The 20,975-nt window shown below is 44.3% G+C and overlaps 1 protein-coding gene across 1 annotated transcript; it reads right to left on the bottom strand.

Annotated features, from left to right (window-relative positions):
- Positions 1-1,772: 1,772 nt before the first annotated feature.
- Tmem128 (transmembrane protein 128) lies at positions 1,773-16,031 on the bottom strand. Its single transcript, XM_038317044.2, has 5 exons — positions 15,881-16,031; positions 13,852-13,993; positions 11,273-11,431; positions 3,914-4,020; positions 1,773-2,326 (listed from the first exon to the last, which is right to left on the bottom strand). Exons 1-4 carry the CDS (start codon positions 15,972-15,974, stop codon positions 3,921-3,923), a joined length of 495 nt encoding a protein of 164 aa, XP_038172972.1. The 5' UTR covers positions 15,975-16,031; the 3' UTR covers positions 1,773-2,326; positions 3,914-3,920.
- Between the last annotated feature and the right edge of the window lie 4,944 nt (positions 16,032-20,975).

Here is a 20,975-nt window from a genome sequence, read left to right on the forward strand (position 1 = left end):
CAGGGATGGCTGTGCTGTTCTATCCTAACACTTCCCTTGTGTAGCCAAAACAACTGTGACCTCAGTTGGTTTTTTTTGGGGTGGGGGTTCTTTTGGAGAGAATTCGAAACAGGATTTCTCTGTGTAGCTTTGAAGCCTGTCCTGGAACTTGCTCTGTAGACCAGGCTAGCCTTGAATTCACCGAGATCTGCCTGCCTCTGCCTCCCAAGTGCTGGGATTAAAGGTGTGCACCACCACCATCCAGCACAACCTCAGTTTTAAAGTATCGGAGACAGTTGATTATAGAAACCATAATTCTTTGCATTTCAAGGAATGCTGAGCTTAGTCTCCAAGAAACTGCAAAGACAGGCAGACAATGCAGCTTAGTGCTGGAGTGAGGCCCTGGGCTCCATCTCCAGTGCAGTCAGACTTTCAAAGGACCATTTATCCTAACCTCAGCTACAAAAGCCCAGTCCCCAAGCCCACAAGGATCCTGCCTGCCACCCTTAGCAAGACCTGGTTCAGTGGCTCAACTGCCTTTGATGAACTCCATTTGCTTAAGGAGATACAGGCTCTGTGTGTGTGAATACAGTATGTGTAGTACGCATGTGTATATACATGTTCACATGTGCAAAAGCAGTTCCAGAGGATTCAACATCCTATTCTGGCCTCTGGGGATAACTATACATAACCTTTACACACACACACACACACACACACACACACACACACCATACACAAGTATAAGTAAAAGTATTTTTTAAAAGCTCCAGAAATAGCATGTGTCAGAGTCTGGCATTGCAAATACCGGGAATGATCCTATGTTTGTGTATGCATTTGCTTACTTAATGCATTAGAGGTTGAAACTAGGGCCTCATGTATGCCAGGCAAATGCTCTAGAGGCCCAGTCTTTTTTCCTTCTGAGACAGGGTCTCACTCAGGTGCCTACGCTGGCCATGAACTTGAGATCCTCTAACCTCAGCCTCTTGAGTAGCTTCAAGTAGTGCCTGGCTCAGATGGAAGAATTAAATGGTTCCTAAGCAACAGTCTTCTCCCTACCATCTTAGTTGGCCACAGTACTTGACCCTTGTCTAATCAGGTTTTAAACCATGGATTAAATTTTAAAAATTTAGGCAAGATAGTTTATAAAACCCGTGTGAGCAACTGTCAGGGTCATGTTTCCTAAGAAAGTCGGACAGCCGATCCAGCTGGTAGGTCAGCAGTCTTCAGCCTGCCCAGTGTCCTCACTGCTGACACCCTTGGCTATCTGACTCTGACCTCTGCTTGGTCATTCTCTATTCTAAGTGACAGTCTCCACACACCTCCTCACACGTGAGGTCCAAAGTGGCTTGACTCTGCTGATTATGTGTGGCCCACCTTAAACCTTGCCGTTTCTCTTCCCCTCCTCACTCTTGTTCCCTGGCTGAGCTACTATATCTGGAGACTAGAATGGGTGCCTTACACACATTATTTCTATTTCCCTAATCCCAAGGACAAGCATTTTTTTTCCAGTTTACAGTTTCAAAACTGGAAATCCTCCAGTTAGTGTGTAGTGTGCCTGAGTCCCAGTGGGACCACATCAGTCACTGCACAAGGAAAGAAACCCACAAGCATCTCTGTGTCCCAGTGCTTGTGACAGGCATCCTGGGAGCATTTCCACACTTCAAAGCACAAAGACTGGTTGCTACGGAGTCACGTAAGAACAGAGTTAACCTCCTCTAACAGAGGCTTCTAACTGCAAACAGCTAAACACAGAAGCTAGACCCCAATTTTGTATTAACAAAATGCACAAGAAAGTTATAAAAATATTTTATTGATGTTACAGAAAAAATATATATATACTGAAACATTATTAAAAGTACATATGTTAAAATATGCTAAAGCCAAATAACTTATATAATGGTAAAATCCAAAGTAGCAGGAAACCATAAAATGCTTCTGTTTGTCCTCTCCCTAAAAAGCTGAGACAAATATGAGCTATCCAGTGACTACTAAAGGCGACAACACAATTCTTTCATACTTGCGTCCAGTCACCTTATACAAGGGCAGCTAGCCCTGAGGGTCTGTAAAACTGTGGGCACACTGTGCTCCTGTAAAGACCCACCACTGTCTCCAAAATCTGACAGTCACACTCCTGAGTTCTGTGTCACACAAACTGCAAACAAATCACTTGTTTGAGAACACTCAAGAGAAAGTCATTTATTCTGATTTCAACAGCAGATTCAGAAAGCCACAATTTTCCCACAGAAACCACTCTTCAGAGACACCCGTGCACACTAGGCTTCTCCTTCATGTCAGGGGCACAAGCTGGAGGCTTTGCTCCCTTTGAATGGTCATGTTCTTAAGTCTGGAAGAAAACAACATTTATGTATCACGTGAAACATCTTAAGCTCATGAATTTCCACTTAAAAACAAAGCATATGTGACTGGAGCGATGGTGTGGTGGTTAAAGCACTGGCTGTTCTTGCAGAACTGAAACTCAATTCCCAGCACCACATGAAAGCTCACAACCTCTTTAACTCCAACCCTAAGGGATCCTATGCCTTCTTGTGGCCTCTGTGGGTTCCAGATACACACGTGATGCACATACATACATACAAGCAAACACTCATACACAATGAAAAAAGAGCAATAATGTTCATGCCTGCCAGCACCACACAGTTCTCACCACCAAACATACACCCAGAAACATGGAAATCAGAAGCACCCAAACATCTGGAAACGCAACCAAACATCCAGAGCCCAAGATCTCAGCCACTGTGTTGTGTGGTTTTCTGGGTTTGTTTGTTTTTATTGGGGCGGGGGGAGAATTGAGGTTAGCCAAAGCTGTGGGAATAGGATGACACATGGACCCTGAACTTCTTAAAATGACATGTTTACAGGGACAAGGGGTCCTGTGAATCTCAGCGGTCTCTAGACAGTGCATGCTGGAGGACAATGTCTGTGTCAACATGATGGTGGCGAGCAACTCCTGTTGCATCTCTTTCTTCTGATCACACTCCCCCATGAGGGCTGCAGGGTATATCCACTCATCAGCTGGGAGACCCGGTCCTCAGTACCACCCATCACTCAGCTGATGTCCCCATTTCCTGAGCCCCATTTCTCCGTCTGCAAACCATCCTGTTGAGCTGATTTTCTCCAAATTCGGATGTGAGTGGAAAGAAAGGAGGGACTGTCTTTTTCACCCTGATCACAGCATGACCATTCTCAGTACTGTACACTTATTCAACATATGTTTATCAATACTCCCAAACAGGGCAGGGGTGGGGCGCTCACAGGGACACATAAATTCTCTAAATAGTATAAAAAGAACAGAATTTGTAAAAGATTTGTTTTTACCTTATGTACATGAATGTTTTGCCTCTGAGTATGTATATGCACCACATGTGTGTCTTTTGTCTGTGGAGGCCAAGGTGTTAAATCTCCTGGAACTAGACTTAGAGATGGTTGTGAGCCCATTGTGGACACTAGAAATTGAACCCAGGTCCTCTGGAAGAGCAACCACTGATCTTAATCAGTGAACCACCTCTCCAGCCTCTGAAAGGAATTGTTTTAAAAAAGGGCTAGTGCACCCATCTATCCAATAGCTACAGAAAATGGCAGAATTTGTTCCAAATGGGGTAAGATCAATGTTACTCCCATCCATCCAGCAGTCATCCACACAACATAAAGCAGCCTCACGTGAACTTATCCGCAGTAAGACGTGAACGCTGCTTTGTGATTCTGTGAAAAGCGGTGCCATCTCTGAAAAATGGGCACTTAGAACGACACCCTGTGAAGCTGGCCTCTGTCCTTGCGACTGTGCTCAGTGGTGATGCGCTTTGGTGCAGACACAGCAGGAAATGATTCCCAGGCAGTCTGTCAGAACTCTCAGGAAGTGACCACAAGGCGTTCTCACTGTTCACTGCTAGAAACAGCACTCTAGGGATCCTACCTTGAGCTTATCCGAGAAGCGAGATGAACATCACGACCCCCATAAACTGAGTGAACAGCAGCAAGGGAGTGAAGAAAGACCACACGTTCCACAGAGCCAGGTTGAAGCTGAAAGAAACCAAAAGCAAACCGCTGACAACAGCAATAAGATGACACAGCTCTTCTGTTCCGCTCCAGAGTCTGGATTCAAGGAGCTCGAGAGTGTCTATCCATGAAGTCTCTTTAGACACAGCACCACGACAACAATGCCACCACTGCTTCAAACAGTACCCGGACCTGGCATCACAAGAGCCTCTGAAGGGGTGTGGCTCAAGAGATGTTAAGTCTCTTGGTTACTGAGAAGGTATAGGCAGGATGTGCGGGAGAGGAAGTGAGAGAAGGAATTAGGCTCAGGGAGAAAGGAAAGGAGACAACAGAGAGAATGTTAGGAGCCAGCCAGCCAGAAAGGGAGGAAACAGTAAAGTAGGGCCTACAGAATGAGAGAAAAAGGGAAAAAAAAGCCCTGAGGTGAAATGCAGATGAATAGAAACAGTCAAGTTAAAAGAGCTAGTGGGACAAGCCTCAGCTAAGGATGAACAACCATAATTAATAATAAGTCTCCATGTCTTTTTTTTGGGGGGGTGGAGGGTTGAGACGAGGTTTCTCTGTGTATCTCTCGCTGTCCTGGAACTCACTTTATAGACCTGGCTGGCCTTGAACTCACAGAAATCCACCTGCCTCTTCCCTGAGTGCTGGGATTAAAGGCATGGACCACCACCACCCAGCTCCATGCCTTTATTTGGGAAGCTGGTTGGCCTGAGAAAGCTGAAGAAACAAACGGCTACGCCTCCTTTACAAGAGGCACTGCTGTGCAGCAGAGCCCTGAGCAGCTGACACACTAAGTAGAAACAGCAAGCTAAGTAAAATCGCCTGCCACAGTGCGGGTACCAACTTCCTAGAGCTGGGGCAGTTAAATGCAGCTCTCGGGCAAATGCAGCTTCCTGTTAAACAAAGCTCTCTGCCAGGCCTGAGGTCTTAAGGCTCGACTTTCACAGACACAAGGAAGGAGTGGAGACAACTGCCGGAGCCGCACAGAAGACGGCCTAGTTGCTGCTTGCCAGTTTGAGGTTTGGCTCACGTGGTCAGAGAATGCTAGAGGTGCACAGTGGGGAAAAACAAAACAACTTTTAAACAGGTTACCGTGTGCATAGGTGCTTAAGAAAGAAAAGAAAATAGGTTTAGAGGGTCACAGGAGAAAAAACAGAATAAAAATAATTAAGTAAATTCTTTAAAGAAAGAGTAAAGTGTTAAGCCACGTAAAGATAGCTTAATACACAGGGCATCTGGATCCTGTACGGTGCTTTGTTGACTTTGAATTTTTGAATCCTAATGAGCAAACGAACTGTTGAGAGACATGGGGTTGCAAAAGGAATTGCTGAATTCAACTAGTCTAGATACTTTAAGGATATCTTAACTTTAAAATGGAATTCATAAAATGTATTGCATTGGAGAGAGGTTATGCTTTTGTTTCCACAGGAATTGAAAGGTTGTCGGTGCCATCAAAATTAATAGAGACCAGATCTGATTAGGTGAGACCTCCTGAAAATCCCGACTACAGACATAAAGAAAGACGAGTGACATGGGAACAGCTCTTACAATGGATGAGACGTGATAGATCTTGTCGGCTACAGAGTCCTCATGACGTATTATTACATGTCATCCATTCATATGGCATGGGTATAGGTTTGGTTATACAATACAAAGAAACTTATAAAGCTGACAGATGCCTTTTACCTGCTCAAACATAAAACAAAAAATCATCTTTGGCTGGCTGTGTACAACACATCGTCCATACTTGTATTAATGCAGATATGACTGTTACCTTTGAAAGTTTGTATGTTTTCAGAGCAAAGGGACCAGACACCAATGAAAAAGGGTGGCCCAGGTGATACAGTCTTTCAGATGCCTCTGTTATAGTTCCCTTTGAGTTCTGCTTTCAGAACAACTCCAAGGCTGCTGGCTGCGACTGCCCAGCCTCACAGATTATTCTAGTCAGGTCTTCAGATAAGCCTTGCGCTTCTCCATCACAGAGACTGGAAACAAATGTTACAGTAGTTTTCTTAGGACTAACCATTATCTCAATTTCCTCAGCGTCCCCTGGGAATGCTGTCACCCCAGACAACAGGACGCAGCCTAGAGAACACACCCACATTCCCATGAGGAGGGGTGGGTGATTTTTGGTTTAGGGATGTTTGTCATCATTTAGTAGGGATATAGGAATACAGGATTAAAAAAAAACAACTATTCATCTCAAATATTTTATATTGGTATGGATTTTTGTAAACTGACACAAATTTAAGGTTATTTTTGTTATACCATATATGTGTTTCTACTGTTAAGGTACTGTACCTCTACAGCTCACTTAAAAATGTGTTACAAAGTTCTAGTCCTTGAAGCTATTATTACAAACTATTTAGGATAATTTTAAAATGTAGATTAGTAGTTTGTCATCCATAACAATCAAGCTTGTAGTCATGTTAGGTATTTTTTCAGAGTTAAACAGATAAATTTTAGATAGGCGATATTCAAACATTTCAGAGACCTACAGAATATGGCATTTAAGATGTTTAATAACCTAATGCTTTTCGTGACAGTGAGACACATTTGCTCCTGGAAGCACCAATCTTCTTAATAAAAGGATGATGAGTGTCAAATAACCTCCATATGGAGCTCACTTTCAGTGTGGCAAAGCTAGCCATTTGGGCAAGAAACTGCTCTTGCCTCAACTGTTGAGAGTATACTGTACAAACAGACAAGCAGGACACAAAGGAAAAAGACTGCTAAACTTTGCCAAGACAAGGTAAGATGGTTCTTCAAAATTCCTGCTTAATCCAAGGGTCTGTCAGATATTCTATGATGGGAAACCTCCTTTAGCCAATGACCTTTAAGAAGCTGAACCAGGTTGGGGTGTGACCTTTTGGGTACCCAGAGAAAACCACCAGCCCGCCCAGCTCTAGCTCTCTTGTTCCTGCACTCCACACATTGAAGTTGGACCCTCATTTCCGTTCTGTGGGTTTTCCCATTTGCAATAAAGAATAATACTGGAATCTTTTGGAGTTAGCTTGGGATTATTTGATTCGCGTTTCCCCCGATTTTTTCACATTCAGCTACAATTATAGGCCCGTAGGCTGAAGATGGATGCTCCAATGTTGCAGAGGAACCTTAAGTGATTGTCCAGACAGCCAGCTATTTCTGTCATTTCCGTAGTTTGTGAAGTTGCTTGGTCTGCATTTCCTGTTTACTCAGGTAATAGAATATCCCTCTAGGATCTCTAATGGAGTTGAAGACAAGATAATTACAGTTTTTCCTGTTACCAAATTCAGAAAAGAAACTTACATTAAGAGACGTAAAGTTTTAAGGTTGAGAAATACAAAAGCTTAAATTGTTTATCTAAGGAAATGTTTTGAGATCTAAAAAGATAATTTGGGGTTGGTAATAGAAGTTAAGATAGAAAGTAAATTGCATATACAACTTTGGACTTAACTAAGATAGGATAGATAATGGAGTATTTTCTCTGAATTTGCCAAAGCAAATGAACTGGATATTGTAAATGTAATTCTTCATGATAATTGTTCTTATTGTGTATACTCTTACTATGTTAAACCTAAAATCTTTCTTTTTATTTAGACAGAAAGGGGAGAAATGCTACAGAATATTTGTTTACTTATGCAAAGATGTGTTGCTGTTTCACCTTGCCTGCCTAAGGAACATGAGTGGTCTAAGAAAAAGTTAAGCAGCCAATAGCGAGGGAGGAGGTATGGGTGGGATTTATGGGCAGAGAGTGTAAGTATCTTTATTTGGGAAGCTGGCTGACAACCCAAAGAAAATTCCAACTACAAATTAGCATGTGGGATGAACCATAAACTCAAATGGCGGCAGCCTACTTTACCATCTCAGGCATCATCATGAAAAAGAAATGGCGTACATGATGCTATAAAATCTTCATTGAAAAAAAAAAACAGTATTCTTGTCAACAAATGAAATAAAACACTTTCTAAAAGCAAGTGTTTCAATGACTCAACTGATACGAGCAGAAGCTACCAGGGAAACCCATAAAAAATTAAATAAGCTCTTCCATTAGCTATGGGTTTTAATATAAAATCCTGGATAGATATGGAAGTCAAGTAACCACAAGCCATTGGTCTAAAACTTATCTGACATTTCTGGGGATGCTCCCACTACAGGAGACAAAGTAAAACAATCTCGTTGGTTCACCCTCACCATGGAAGGGGTAATACTGACCTCACAGTGGTGAGCAGCACAACTACAGCCAAAATTGGGTCAAAGAAAGTACATTTATGCAGAATATACATATACCTTTATGACTTTTACAAAAAAGCAATCTACAGATTCAATACAATGCCCATCAAAATCCCAGCAAAATTCTTCAAAGACCTCGAAAGAACGGTACTGAACTTCATTTGGAAAAGCAAAAAACCCAGGATAGCCAAAACAATCCTGAGCAATAAAAGAATTTCTGGAGACATCACAATCCCTGACTTCAAACTCTACTACAGAGCTACAGTACTGAAAACAGCTTGGTATTGGCATAAGAACAGACAGGAGGACCAGTGGAACCGAATAGAAGACCCAAATATCAATCCACACATCTTCCAACACCTAATATTTGATAAAGAAGCAAAAAATATCAAATGGAAAAAAGAAAGCATATCTAACAAGTGGTGCTGGCATAACTGGATATCAACATGTAGAAAAATGAAAATAGACCCATATCTATCACCATGCACAAAACTCAAGTCCAAATGGTTCAAAGACCTCAACATAAAGCCAGCCACACTGAACCTTATAAAAGAGAAAGTGGGAAGTACACTTGAACATATTGGCACAGGGAACCACTTCCTAAATAGAACGCCAGCAGCACAGACACTGAGAGAAACAATTAAAAAATGGGATCTCCTGAAACTGAAAAGCTTTTGTAAAGCAAATGACATGGTCAACAAGACAAAACGACAGCCTACAGAATGGGAGAAGATCTTCACTAACCCCACGTCAGACAGAGGTCTGATCTCCGAAATATACAAAGAACTCAAGAAATTGGACACCAAAAGATCACATAATCCAATAAAAAAAAAGGTGCACAGACCTAAACAGAGAACTCTCAACAGAGGAATCTAAAATGGCTGAAAGACACTTAAGGAAATGTTCAACATCCTTAGTCATCAGAGAAATGCAAATCAAAACAACCTGAGATTCCATCTTACACCTGTAAGAATGGCCAAGATCAAAAACACTGATGACAACTTATGCTGGAGAGGTTGTGGGGAAAAGGGAACATTTCTGCATTGCTGGTGGAAGTGCAAGCTGGTACAACCCATTTGGAAGTCAGTGTGGAGATTTCTCAGAAAATTAGGAAACAACCTTCCTCAAGACCCAATAATACCACTTTTGGGTATATATCCAAAGGATGCTCAATTGTGCCAAGGATATGTGCTCAACTATGTTCATAGCAGCTTTGTTTGTCATAGCCAGACCTGGAAACAACCTAAATGCCCCTCGATCGAAGAATGGATTAAAAAAAAGTGGTACACAATAAAGTACTACACAGCAGAAAAAAAATAATGACAGCTTGAATTTTGCAGGAAAATGGATGGAACTATAAAACATTATTTTGAGTGAGGTAACCCAGACAGAGAAAGACAATTATCTCATGTACTCATTCATAGGTGGTTTTTAAGCATAAAGCAAAGAAAACCAGCCTACAAACCACAATCCCAGAGAACTTAGACAACAATATGGACACTAAGAGAGACTCACATAGATCTAATCTACATGGGAAGTAGAAAGTATAAAAAGACAAGATCTCCTGAGTAAATTGGGAGCATGGGGACCTTGGGGGAGGGTTGAAGGGGGGAGGGGGGGAGAGGCAGGGAGGTGAGCAGAGAAAAATGTAGAGCCCAATAAATATCATGGGGAAAAAAATTTAAAAATCAAAAAAAGACTTTTACAAAAATCAGAATTTACTTTACATAAAGAAAAGTCGAAAAGCTGAAGCTTGGCTTTCTCTAATTGAGAGACATTTTTCTGTAATTTACAGGTTTTTCTTCAGGGAGCAAGTATTTTTTTCTTCTTCACCGAGCACCTGTGAGCTTACAAAGGTGGATTCACTTGGCACCGTGTGAGCATAAAAGTAGCTGTGTGTGTGCAACTGGAAATGGGTTAAGCAGCTCTGGCGTGTGCACACTGTGAAAGACATGTAACCTTGAAAAGGCTACTTCTACTGCGGAACAACGACAGGCTACACAATGCCACTAGACACACAGGGAAAAGAGGACGAGTGTCCTTCAAACCTGGGGACCAATAGCTCCAAGATCTTGCAGAGATACAAAATCTCCAAATGTCCCACTGCCTTGTGAAGAGTACCATATCATACACCTTCACGCACCCTTACGTCATAGCTCCAGGATCCTACAGCACCATATGCTGTGAGCTGCCACACACATTTCTACGCTGGTTAGAGAACAACAGAGAGAAGACTGCACGTGCTCAACAAACGGCCTTCACTTTGGGGACACTGGCTGGTGGAATCCATGCATATGGAACCCACAGATAAAGACAGAGACAGCTCAATCACTTGAGAAGAGTGTGAGGCCAGTGAAGCTGGAGGTGTGTACACCTGGGTGATGCACACGCACGTAAGTGCGACAGAGAGCAAGAGTGTTCTTAATGGCATCCTTCAAAACAACACAAACTACAAGCGGCCTGACTGTGTGCCTGCACAGCAGATACACTAGGATTCAGTTACACAGAGGGATGACAAACGGCAGTGAACAACTGCTGGAGAAAACAGGTGACCAGCACCCACTTCACATGTGCAGTTAAATGTCAAAGAATGGTGACTGTACAAATCGACTTTCTAAAGTTCAAAACACAGACAAATAAAACAGTGTTTATTGGATGCAAAAGTCATGTTCACAAAGACAGGCAGCGTTTGCATGTGGCAGGAAGGTTGAGGTGACACTGGCTCCACTCCTCCCTGACCTGAGTGAGATCTGTAGCAGGGCTAAAATCATGATTACTCATTCAGCTGTACTTAGTTTCCCTTTCGTGTGTCTTATCCATCACAATGAAAGACCCTTAATAAAGCAAACAGAGTATGTTCAGAGGTCACATCTGTGTCTAAAGTAACTAAGGCAGATTAAGAGAAAGAAACTAAGTGAGGAGACCCCAAAGAACAGAAGACCTGGGAACCCCTTTTCCCCGGGATACCCTGTTGCTTAGTTTAGGTTCCAGGTTACATCACCATCACCTGACCACAAAACAATTGGTCTTCACTCACACCCAACCTTCCACACCCACTCACCAAATTCCTGCCGCAATGAAAGTTGCGGTGGTGATGGGCACCAGCGTCGGGTACTTGACATCATACTCTTCAATCCCGCGATACCATTCCAGATAGACGATGCAGTAAAATGCGACTGACAGGCTGACAAACAACAGGGTCCCACCAAAGAGAAACCAGCTGTGGAGACAAAGGACAAGAAAGTGCTGACAGCACTGGAGGAAGCAGTCGAGATCTCCATGGCCTTGGTCTTTGGATGTGTGTCATTCCTTTGCCTCTAAGAGCACTGTATTGAGGTCAGGCCTATGGTTTCAACTTCATTCCCAAAGCCCTGCCCCAATGTCTGATATCTACACTGTCTCTGCCACAGAAGGGCATGTGGTCCCAAGCTCCCTACTTACCACTGTGGCCGATCCAACACATCATCTGTGTGAAATCTTTTTTTAATGGTCACTTGTAGGAAAGTCTAATAAAAGGGCACACATGTAAAGCTCTGAAAAGCCTATCTTCCCAGCACAGGCTTATAGGCAGCACTCCCAGGTGTCCTGACATCCTGCATACGCAACTATCTACCCAGCAGCACCATGCTGCCTGGTAATGAGCATGCTACAGCAGAAAATGAGCTTCTGGAATCAGAAATGCCTCCACCTCCATGCTACAACCACCCTGGGCTTGTCCCAAGTTGTAATTAAGGAAGAAGCAGCTGCTAAAGTGGCAGATTTCTGGTCCTCTCCTCTCTCCCAGCAGGTTCGACACCAGCTGAAAGATGTCACTGACAAGAGTTGAGGAAAGAATATGGCTTTGGAGAGTGGTAACAAAGACTTGGTTGACACTAAATCCCACAGACCGACAGACTTATTCCTAGATTCCAGACCACAATGAAAACCTCTACCCTGTTAGTGTTGCCTCTGCAAAATGAAAGCAAGGAAAACCAGTAGAGTCAGCCTCTTTCAGGAAGAAGACGCCTAAGACAGTGGTGCTGGGTTCCATTTCTTCATCTGCAACTCACTCAGACAATCACAGGCCCACCAGGGAATGGTGAACAGGACGGAAGGATGGGAAGGGAGCTTGGTATTTAAAGAAACACCTCCTCATAGAAGAGCAAGTGGACTCTTCCCCAGGACTTAAAATGAACTCCCTCATGCCTCACAGCCTTGACAGCTTCTTCCTTCTGCCTGTTTGGTTTCTCCCACAAGCAGTCTATGACCTGAAGCCTTCCTTGAGGACTGTATTCCCATGATTCAGCAAGACCGAGTTCCAGTCTCCATCTTTTATGGCCCTACTGTTAAGTCCAGTCACCGCTCTTGGCACTAAACATGGCCCTCATGTGCCAGTTGTGACATAGCCACCGTCACCCTCTTTTCTGATATCCGATGGCCTCCAAACTGTTCGCACACGATCCACAACTCCTGCTCTATGGTCGACACCTGGGATGAAGAACAGGGCTCCCCAGTCCTGGATATGAAGGGCTATTTGACACCAGGAGTCAGGCACAATCTCACGACTCCTCCCATTGACCTTCGAGGCAACTCTGAGTCACAGCCTCTAATCACCCCTTCTTAACTACTCTGAAACACACCTTTCTCAGGCCACAGCTCTCACCCCTCCTCTAGTCCTCAGGCCTTTTTTCTCCAGCCTTCAGAAGGCACAAGGGACAATTTTAAGTCGCATACATTCAAGGTACAATGAGATGGTCTTCTGTATGCGACATCATAAAATGACTGCTAAAGCAGCTACTTGACACACCTAGCCCATCACACAGCTAACATGATATAAACAGGGGTTGCGGGAAGGGGACATATGAGAGGGCCATGTGAGACAGGAAGAAGACAATTAAGATCTGACATACACTGCATCCCCAGAAGTGTATCATACCAGAAGTGAAAGGCTGCACCCTTCCCCTACGTCTTCGTCTTTTCTGTATCACCAGCAGCTGCTCCAACATCACATCTGACAGAAACTAACAATTAACTGGATTTTGGTGTGTGTTTCTCTGTGTGTGTGTGTGTTGTATATAGGCTGTGTGTCTGTTGGAAGCACTTGCCATTACAAGTATGTCAACCTGAGTTGTGTGTTTGCATGTATGTGTGTAGAGCAGAGCTCAACACTGGGTGTCTTCCTCAGTCACTTTCTACCTTGTTTTTAAGACAGGGTCTCTCACCAGACTTGGAGTTCACTGATTTAGCCAGACTCAGTGACCAACAAGTCCAGAAATTCCCACTCCACCTACCCAGAACTAGCATTGCAGGCAGACACCACCAAACTGACTTTTTTAAAAAACATATATTCTGGGGACCAAACTCAGGTTGACATGCTTGTAACGGCAAGCGCTTCCAACTCAGCCATCTTGTCGGCTTTGACCTATTCTGAGAATCAACTGACAAACTATAAGATGCTGAACATGAAGCAAGAAGATTTTTTGTTGTCTTTTTTCTTTCTTTGGTTATTAGAGACAGGGTCTCACTATGTGGCTTTGGCTGTCCAGGAACTCACTCTGTAGACCAGGTTGACCTTGAACTCAGAGATTTGCCTGCCTCTGCCTCCCAGTACTGGGATTAAAGGCGTGCGCCACTATGCCTGGTGAAACAAGGTTTTCTTACCTATTAGTGTGAAAATTTTCTTTTAAGGTTTTAAAGAAGTCAACATAATAGGTCACAACGATGGACGCCAAAATCCAGAATCCAGAATGAATGTTAAGTCTTGGAAGAGGTCTCTCCTTTTTCTCAACAGCTGTGGAGGTTTCTGCAAAACACGGAAGATTTTGAGCTTTGAACTTAACTGGTTTTTAAAACCATATAAAGCCATCTCCTGGAACTTTCCAGTACCTGGAATCCCTCCCACTATAGTGCCAGCTTCTTCAGCAAGACCGTCAAGATAAATTTGTATGTAGGGGCACAGATGTAGCCCAGTGGTAGAATATACATGCTTAGCATGCATGAGGTCCTGAGTTCTACGCCAAGAACCAAACAAGCAAACAACAAAAACTGTAGACTTACATATGCTGAAATAGTTAATACGAGCTCACTATAAAAATACACTCAATATATTAATTATGCCTTCTAAATGACCTTGGAATCACATTTACACCTTTATAATCTTTTGGGTACAGCAATGCTATCCAGATGTATGGGAATTTATTTCACATTTCCTCTAGGAAAGAAAAATATCAAATGTATGGGGATGAGAAGGTTCAGGGGGTAAAGTGCTTGCTGCACAAATATGAGAATCTGAGTTCATCCCCAGCACCCACATAAAACTAAACATGGCAATGGATGTCTCTCGCCCACTGCTGGGTCAGAGACAGGTGGATCCTGGGGTCAAGGGAGACCTGTTCTCAAAAAAAAAAAAATGTTGAGACTGACAGAGGAAGATACACAATGTCAACCTCTGGCTCCAAAAGTGCATGTACCAATGAGTGTAAGTGCACGCACACACACGCACACGCACACACAAAGGAAATGCCAAATACAATAACAGCTATACCAAACTATTTTCCACAGACATCAGCTTTTGAGGCAGCTCACACATGAAATGGCATGCCAGAGCTCTGGTCCCAACAAAGCATGGTTCTGCACAGACAATAGGCTAGTCATCTCTCTCTCTCTGCCAACAAAAATGAGGGGATCCTAGCACGCCCTCTCTGTACTGTCATAAACCGGCCACTGGTCTCCAAGTGAGGTTCAGCTCTGGATTCTGAGAGCGCTAAGCATTCTGGCAGAGTTAGTACTAACGCCTGTTCTTGAAGATACTCTCAAAATACTCTCAAAATGCATATATTGTCGTGTCTTGGCACAATGTTGCCAGTATTCTGAAAAGCTAATAAGTGAACAAAGGTTTTACAACATCCAGATCAAGTATCTCTAAGATGAACTGTCTTTCATCCCTACAGTTCTCCAGCCTATTGGCAACCAACATTATCAGTTCTTATGGAATTCATCCTTATTTTGTGCATCTACAAGCAAAAATACATCATGAATTGTAGTTTGTACATAAATGATGGCATACCATACATTGTTCTGCGCTTTCCTCCAAAAACCAATCACAGGGATATATATATATATAAAAGCCTATCTGGTCTACAAGAGCTAGCTCCAGGACAGGCTCCAAAGCTACAGAGAAAACCTATCTCGAAAAACAAAAACAAACAAACAAAAGCCTGGTGGCACACACCTTTAATCCCAGCACTGGGAGTGGAGTAGGGACGAGGGGCGGAGACAGAAGGATCTCAGTGAGTTCGAGGCCAGCCTGGTCTACAAAGCGAGTTCCAGGTCAGCCAGCGCTGTCTCAGGGGGCGGGGAGTCTACCTGATATACCAGGCAGGGATACATCTAATCTAAATGTATTTAGCGAGATTTTTGCTAGGCATTTCCATCCGTGCCGTATTACAGGCAAAGCTGAAATGAATCACTGCACACGTCTTTGTATAGGTTCGGGGATTAATTCTTCAGACTAAGAAACTACGGTTGGTTTTAGTTTTAAAGGATGTAGCCAAACCCCAGTTAAATCGGCTCGCCACAGAAGGCGGAAGCGCTCAGGGGAGGACGCGAGGGTTCCAAGACCTGTCGGGCCCTGGACACTGCCTCGCAGTCCTACTTGGTGAGCCCTGGACCACAGCCCGTGGAGCCTCACCTGACGGTCTGGCGTCGTCCTCGGAGTCCAGCCCCGCTTCGGAAGGAAACAGGTAACGCCGCCGAAGCTCCTCCCGAGCCCACGGAGCATCCATTTCGGCGCCTGCCAGGGCGACGGAAGTGACATCACGCAGCACTTCCGGTGTCAGCTCCTAGGGCTGACTCGGAGTCCTAAGAGGAACCGTATTCCTTTGTGATTTTAGTTGGCCCAAAAGAATCTGCGCTTTTGTGGTTTTAGTTGGCCTAGAATTTTAAAATGATCTCTGGTCTCCGGAGCAGTGAGTCCCGGGTTATTCCGATCTATGGAAGCTCTGGATGACCAAAATTAGCCTTGCTTCTAGCTGCGCAGCCCAAGAACATCCAGTTTCCAGCATCTAAACGCAGAAAAATAACCTTCTATCCAAGCCTGGACTTCCAAACCCCCGTCTCCTGGCTATTCCTGCTCTGTAGTATTGGCCTTGCCCGTCTACGATGGTTTGTAGGCAGTTCCAGGAAGAGCAGGGAGAAGTGACTGAGGTTTGAATGAATTTGTCTCCCAGCTTACCAGAAAGCAGGATGGTGACTGGGTTCCACACAGTATTCTGAACCCCAACGATAAGATTTTGTTTTTTTCTGACAAATACCTTTAAGGTTGTTTTACAGAAGCAGAGTGTTTTGCAAGCTTCCTTGGGCAGTATGCACTCATAACTCAGAGTCAGAGTCCCAAGTTCCATTTTTATAACCTGGAAATAGAAAGAGCAAGCAGTCGGACTGTGACTCTGCAGGGTGCTCCCCACCCGGGCAAGTGATGACACTTTTGTCTCCAGAGTCCACATCCCCCATATAAATAAACCAGTTTGCTCTGGTCTGGGAGTCAGTTTTGGAAGCAATTCTCCGTGTTCCCATTTGGTGCAAATAAGTTTTGCTGCCATGACTACTTTGGTGTTCTGTTCCTTTAGATGCCCACCAAGAGGTGGACCCATTGAGTCTGGTGACGCTGACAAACTGGAAGGAAGCTCTCTGAGACCGTTTGCTTTTCTGCCTCATAGACATTATACCCACCTCTGTATCTGACTTGTTGGGTTTAAGAGAAGACCACTGGTTTGTGGCTCCTGTGAGCCCTCTTCTCCCTGCTTATGAAGAACAGCCCTGTCTAGACTGTGGGAACCAGACTGCTTTTCCAGCCAATTGCCCCTTCTACCACCCAGTGCCCATGGATCATGACTTCACTGGATCATGACTTCTTCCTCTATCAATAATCCTATTCTTTATTCTCCTACTCTTTCCCTAGTGAGTCATCAGCTGAGAAATTTTGTGCTTAACCATTCAAGCGTTTATTGCACCTGTTGTTTACTAAGAACTGTCATGCATGAGGCCGGCCTATGGAGACAGTAAGAACTGACCTCGCACTTGAGGTGCCCCTGGTTGAAAAGTGACCTGAGACATAGAAATCTCCAGAAGTGTTTCAGACATCCAACCATTGTTTTCTGACCAGCTACTAGCAATAAACCTTGAGGAAAGCAGTAGAAATGTAGAGACGGAGATGATGTCAATGTGGTGCCCTAACAGAAATGCTGTGTGGGGGGTGATGGGTGTGTGGAAGACAGGCGCTGTGTTCTGCCAGGGTGTGTGAGGAAGCCAGAGAAGTGGGCCGACTACAGCGCCACATCCCAGAAGGGAAATACAAATTAGCCAGTGAGCGCTCTTGAATAGTGTCTATATGTTGTGGGGAGTGGTGAGGACATCGTAGAGAAAAGAGTTGAGTTCCTCTGAGTCTTTTTCCTGTTGTTACTTTAACTTTCCTGCACCCTTTGAGGCAGAGAGCAACAGCCGAGCAGATCGTATGGCCATCCTCAACAATGAGTCCCCTTTCCTCGTTTTCTTTTCTCTCCAGAGTCCGAAGGAACTAGATTCAGCTCCTTTTTGCTTTCCCTTTCTTTCTCTTGTAGAAGGTTGTTAGAAGTCTTGTTAACAGAAAAGTCAGTTTGTCCAATCAACTACAGACTTCTGTTTGTCTCCTGGAAGAAGGGTCACGGCTGGGCCTCCCCCGAAACTGAATATTCCCCAGAGAACCATAGTCATTCTGGAGTTCCCATAGGTGGTATATTTGGGTCAGGTCAAGTTTCACCTCTGGTGTTTCCAGAGGCTTTGTATTTAGATGTGAAATCCTTCCAGGATCCCCCCCCCCAACACACAGGTATTTCTAAGAGCACTGCTTTTACACCATATCGATGGTACTTAAAAGCGGATTGGAACCAGTCCAATAGTTAATGACATCGTTGTTGCTGAGGCCCATCTCCCAACTTCTTTAGTGTGCTCACCGTGACACCTTAATTATAGATATGTGATATAGGCTGCAGCCAACAAAGGAATTTTCATTTTCAACGTTGATTACCTGTGGGAGAAAATGAATTTGACTGTGACCCAGTTTGCCCCATTAGCCATCTAGTTAAGTTCACATGTTTATAGACTGTTGAACCCTGCTCCATTTCTATGGGTTCTTGGTCACGTGATTTCAATGTGCCATGTACCAGTCTATTCATCCATGAAGCTGTATACACTCAAGTGGAGATAACTCCATTCTCATAGCGTTACTCCACGCCTGTTGTGGCCCTGTGCATCCAAACGGTGATGCCATTCTGTACACCTGGATCTGACTTGCCAGCCTGCAACATCTGACACTTGCCTTTATGCGTGCTGTGTGTGTGTGTGTGTGTGTGTGTGTGTGTGTGTGTTGATGGTTGAACCCTCGGTTGTGCATTTGCCAGGGAAGTGTTCTAACCACTTATTTCCAGCCCTGATCCACTTGCTCATTTCTTCATCGGTTTCCCGGTCTCTGCACTCTAGATCCTCGCCGTTCATGTCATCCTTCCAAGAGTTATGAAGTTCGATTGTCATTCTTCACTTAGCAAATTCTCTTCGGTAAGACTGGAGTGAAAGTAGGCATGTCTTCTTTGTCTGGGAAATATTGAGCACGTATCTGGGACTCCACCTAATCACAGACAACTCCCCCACCTTTCCCGCTTTCTGCCATGGTCCTACTCAGTGTTCAGGAAGCTTTCTCTGTCTCAGAGGAACCTGACCCAGACCAGGCCTCTCGGTCCTGGGAATTGATGCTGAGCCATTGAGAAGGTCTTCTCTGTTACGTTGGTCGCCTGTGAAATCACTGTGGACCTCAGGAGACTGTGGACATGACTTAGTGCTTAAGGGTACTTGCTCTTCTTCCCAGAGACCCAAGTTCCATTCCCAGCACCCACACCAGGAAGCTCACTGCCAACCACTGTAGCTCTGACTCCAAGGTATCTGATGCCTCTGGCCTCCAAAGGCACCAGCACACAAGAGAACGCCACTCACCCTTCCCTGCCCCACACATGCAAATAAAAGCAAATCTCTCTCAGTGTGAACTTTAGAGCCGGTGGCCTCACTGGCCATCATTAAGAACGGCCCCATAGAGTTATATATTTAAATGCTTAGTCACCAGGGAGTGGCACTATTTGAGAAGGATTAGACAGATTAGGAGGTGTGGCCATCATTATCCATTGCTCGGAGTTTATACATTTTTTTCCTTAAATTCCCTATCACACACATGTTGATTTATTTGGGTTTTGTTGTTGTTGTTGTTGTTTTATTTTGTTTTTGAGACAGGGTTTCTCTGTAGTTTTGGAGCCTGTCCTGGAACTCACTCTGTAGACCAAGCTGGCCTCGAACAGAGATTCGCCTGTCTCTGCCTCCTAAATCCTGGGATTAAAGGCATGTGCCACCCCCCAGCTCACATGTTAATTTTATGAATGCATGTTTATGCATGTGTTTATGTGTTGGTGGATACACATTCATGTACAGGTGCACATGGAAGCCAGAGGAAAACCTCATGCATCATCCTTTGGAACCCTGGCCACAGGTCTGCCCTTGGCCTGGAACTCGCCAAGTGAGCAAGGCCAGCTGGCCAGTGGATCCCAGAGATCACATCGTCTCCATTTCCCCAGTGCTGGGATTACAGCCTTGTACCACTATCCCGGGCATTTTCCCATGGGTTCTGGTGAGCAAACGCAGGTCCTCACATTTGGAAGGCAAGCACCCTACCGTCTGAGTCAACTCCCACCAAATGCTATTTTGAGTGGTGTTGTGATTTGGATATGAAGTGTTCCCCCCACCAGACTCCTTAGTCCAGACACTGGGTCCCTGGGTGCTGAGACTGCTGGGGAGGTTGTGCAGCCTTGCTGATGAGAGGCATGACTAATGGGTTTGTGCATCACTGGGAGGCAGAACCTTTGACGATTGTGGCCCTGCCCTGCTTTAGCGGTCTGGTCTCCCTCCCTGCTTCCATCTGCTGCCCTGATGTAAGGAACCCTGCTACATAGTCTCACTGCTGGGACCTCCACCATGCCTTCCCTGCCAGGATAGACTGCAGCCACCAGGCACAAATATCTTCCCTTAAGTTTCTATCAGCCATTCCGACTCAGCAAGGAGAGGAATAACTAACACAGTGGTTTCCAGTTCTTACAGCCCTGTGGCCAGACTGATGCACCCTTCTTCTTTCATTGTGCCCCGTAGCTACCCCATAGATCAGCAGACAGGCTGTGAGAACCTCCAGGAAAACTGAAACAGGCCCAGCTCTTAGTGAAGTGTCTGTCACCTGGAAAGTGCCCAGTAAGTGTTAATATAGATCGTTTCAAAGTCTTTCCTTCTAAGAAGAAAGCATGGTGAAAAATAATGCCCTCACTCATAAGAAAAGTAATGAAATGTGTGTAGCTCTTCACACGTATCTGACTATTTCCACAACAAAAGCTGCAGTATTACCACGGCCTAGCAAGGTCAAATATTAGCGTCCTGCAGGTTATCAATTGAAAGGGTTTACTTTACATTCCCACCAGCAGGGGGCAGAAGAAGCCATCCATCTTTAGCATTTCCTCCAACAATGAACTTGATCAGTTTGATAACTGTTTCCCAATAGACAGCTGGGGGGAAATTGTGCTTTTAATATGCTTTTCTTTGTCTACATATTTTTCCCGTATTAGTTATTTATACATAAATGTGTAACTTTCTCAGGAGCGTTTTATCCTTGCGTATTTTCACCATGGATATCTGTGACTATCAGATCTATTTTTCTGATTTTAACC

The sequence above is a fragment of the Arvicola amphibius genome, chromosome 1 (genome assembly GCF_903992535.2).
Source record: "Arvicola amphibius chromosome 1, mArvAmp1.2, whole genome shotgun sequence".
Classification (NCBI taxonomy): domain Eukaryota; kingdom Metazoa; phylum Chordata; class Mammalia; order Rodentia; family Cricetidae; genus Arvicola; species Arvicola amphibius.

Excerpts from the sequence above, each read along its gene's own strand:
- Tmem128 (XM_038317044.2), bottom strand. The coding sequence starts at position 15,974 with ATGGATGCTCCGTGGGCTCGGGAGGAGCTTCGGCGGCGTTACCTGTTT. Across the intron at positions 13,994-15,880 it reads GGACGACGCCAGACCGTCAG|AAACCTCCACAGCTGTTGAG; the intron begins GTGAGGCTCCAC and ends CGTGTTTTGCAG. Across the intron at positions 11,432-13,851 it reads GAAAATTTTCACACTAATAG|CTGGTTTCTCTTTGGTGGGA; the intron begins GTAAGAAAACCT and ends TTGTCTCCACAG.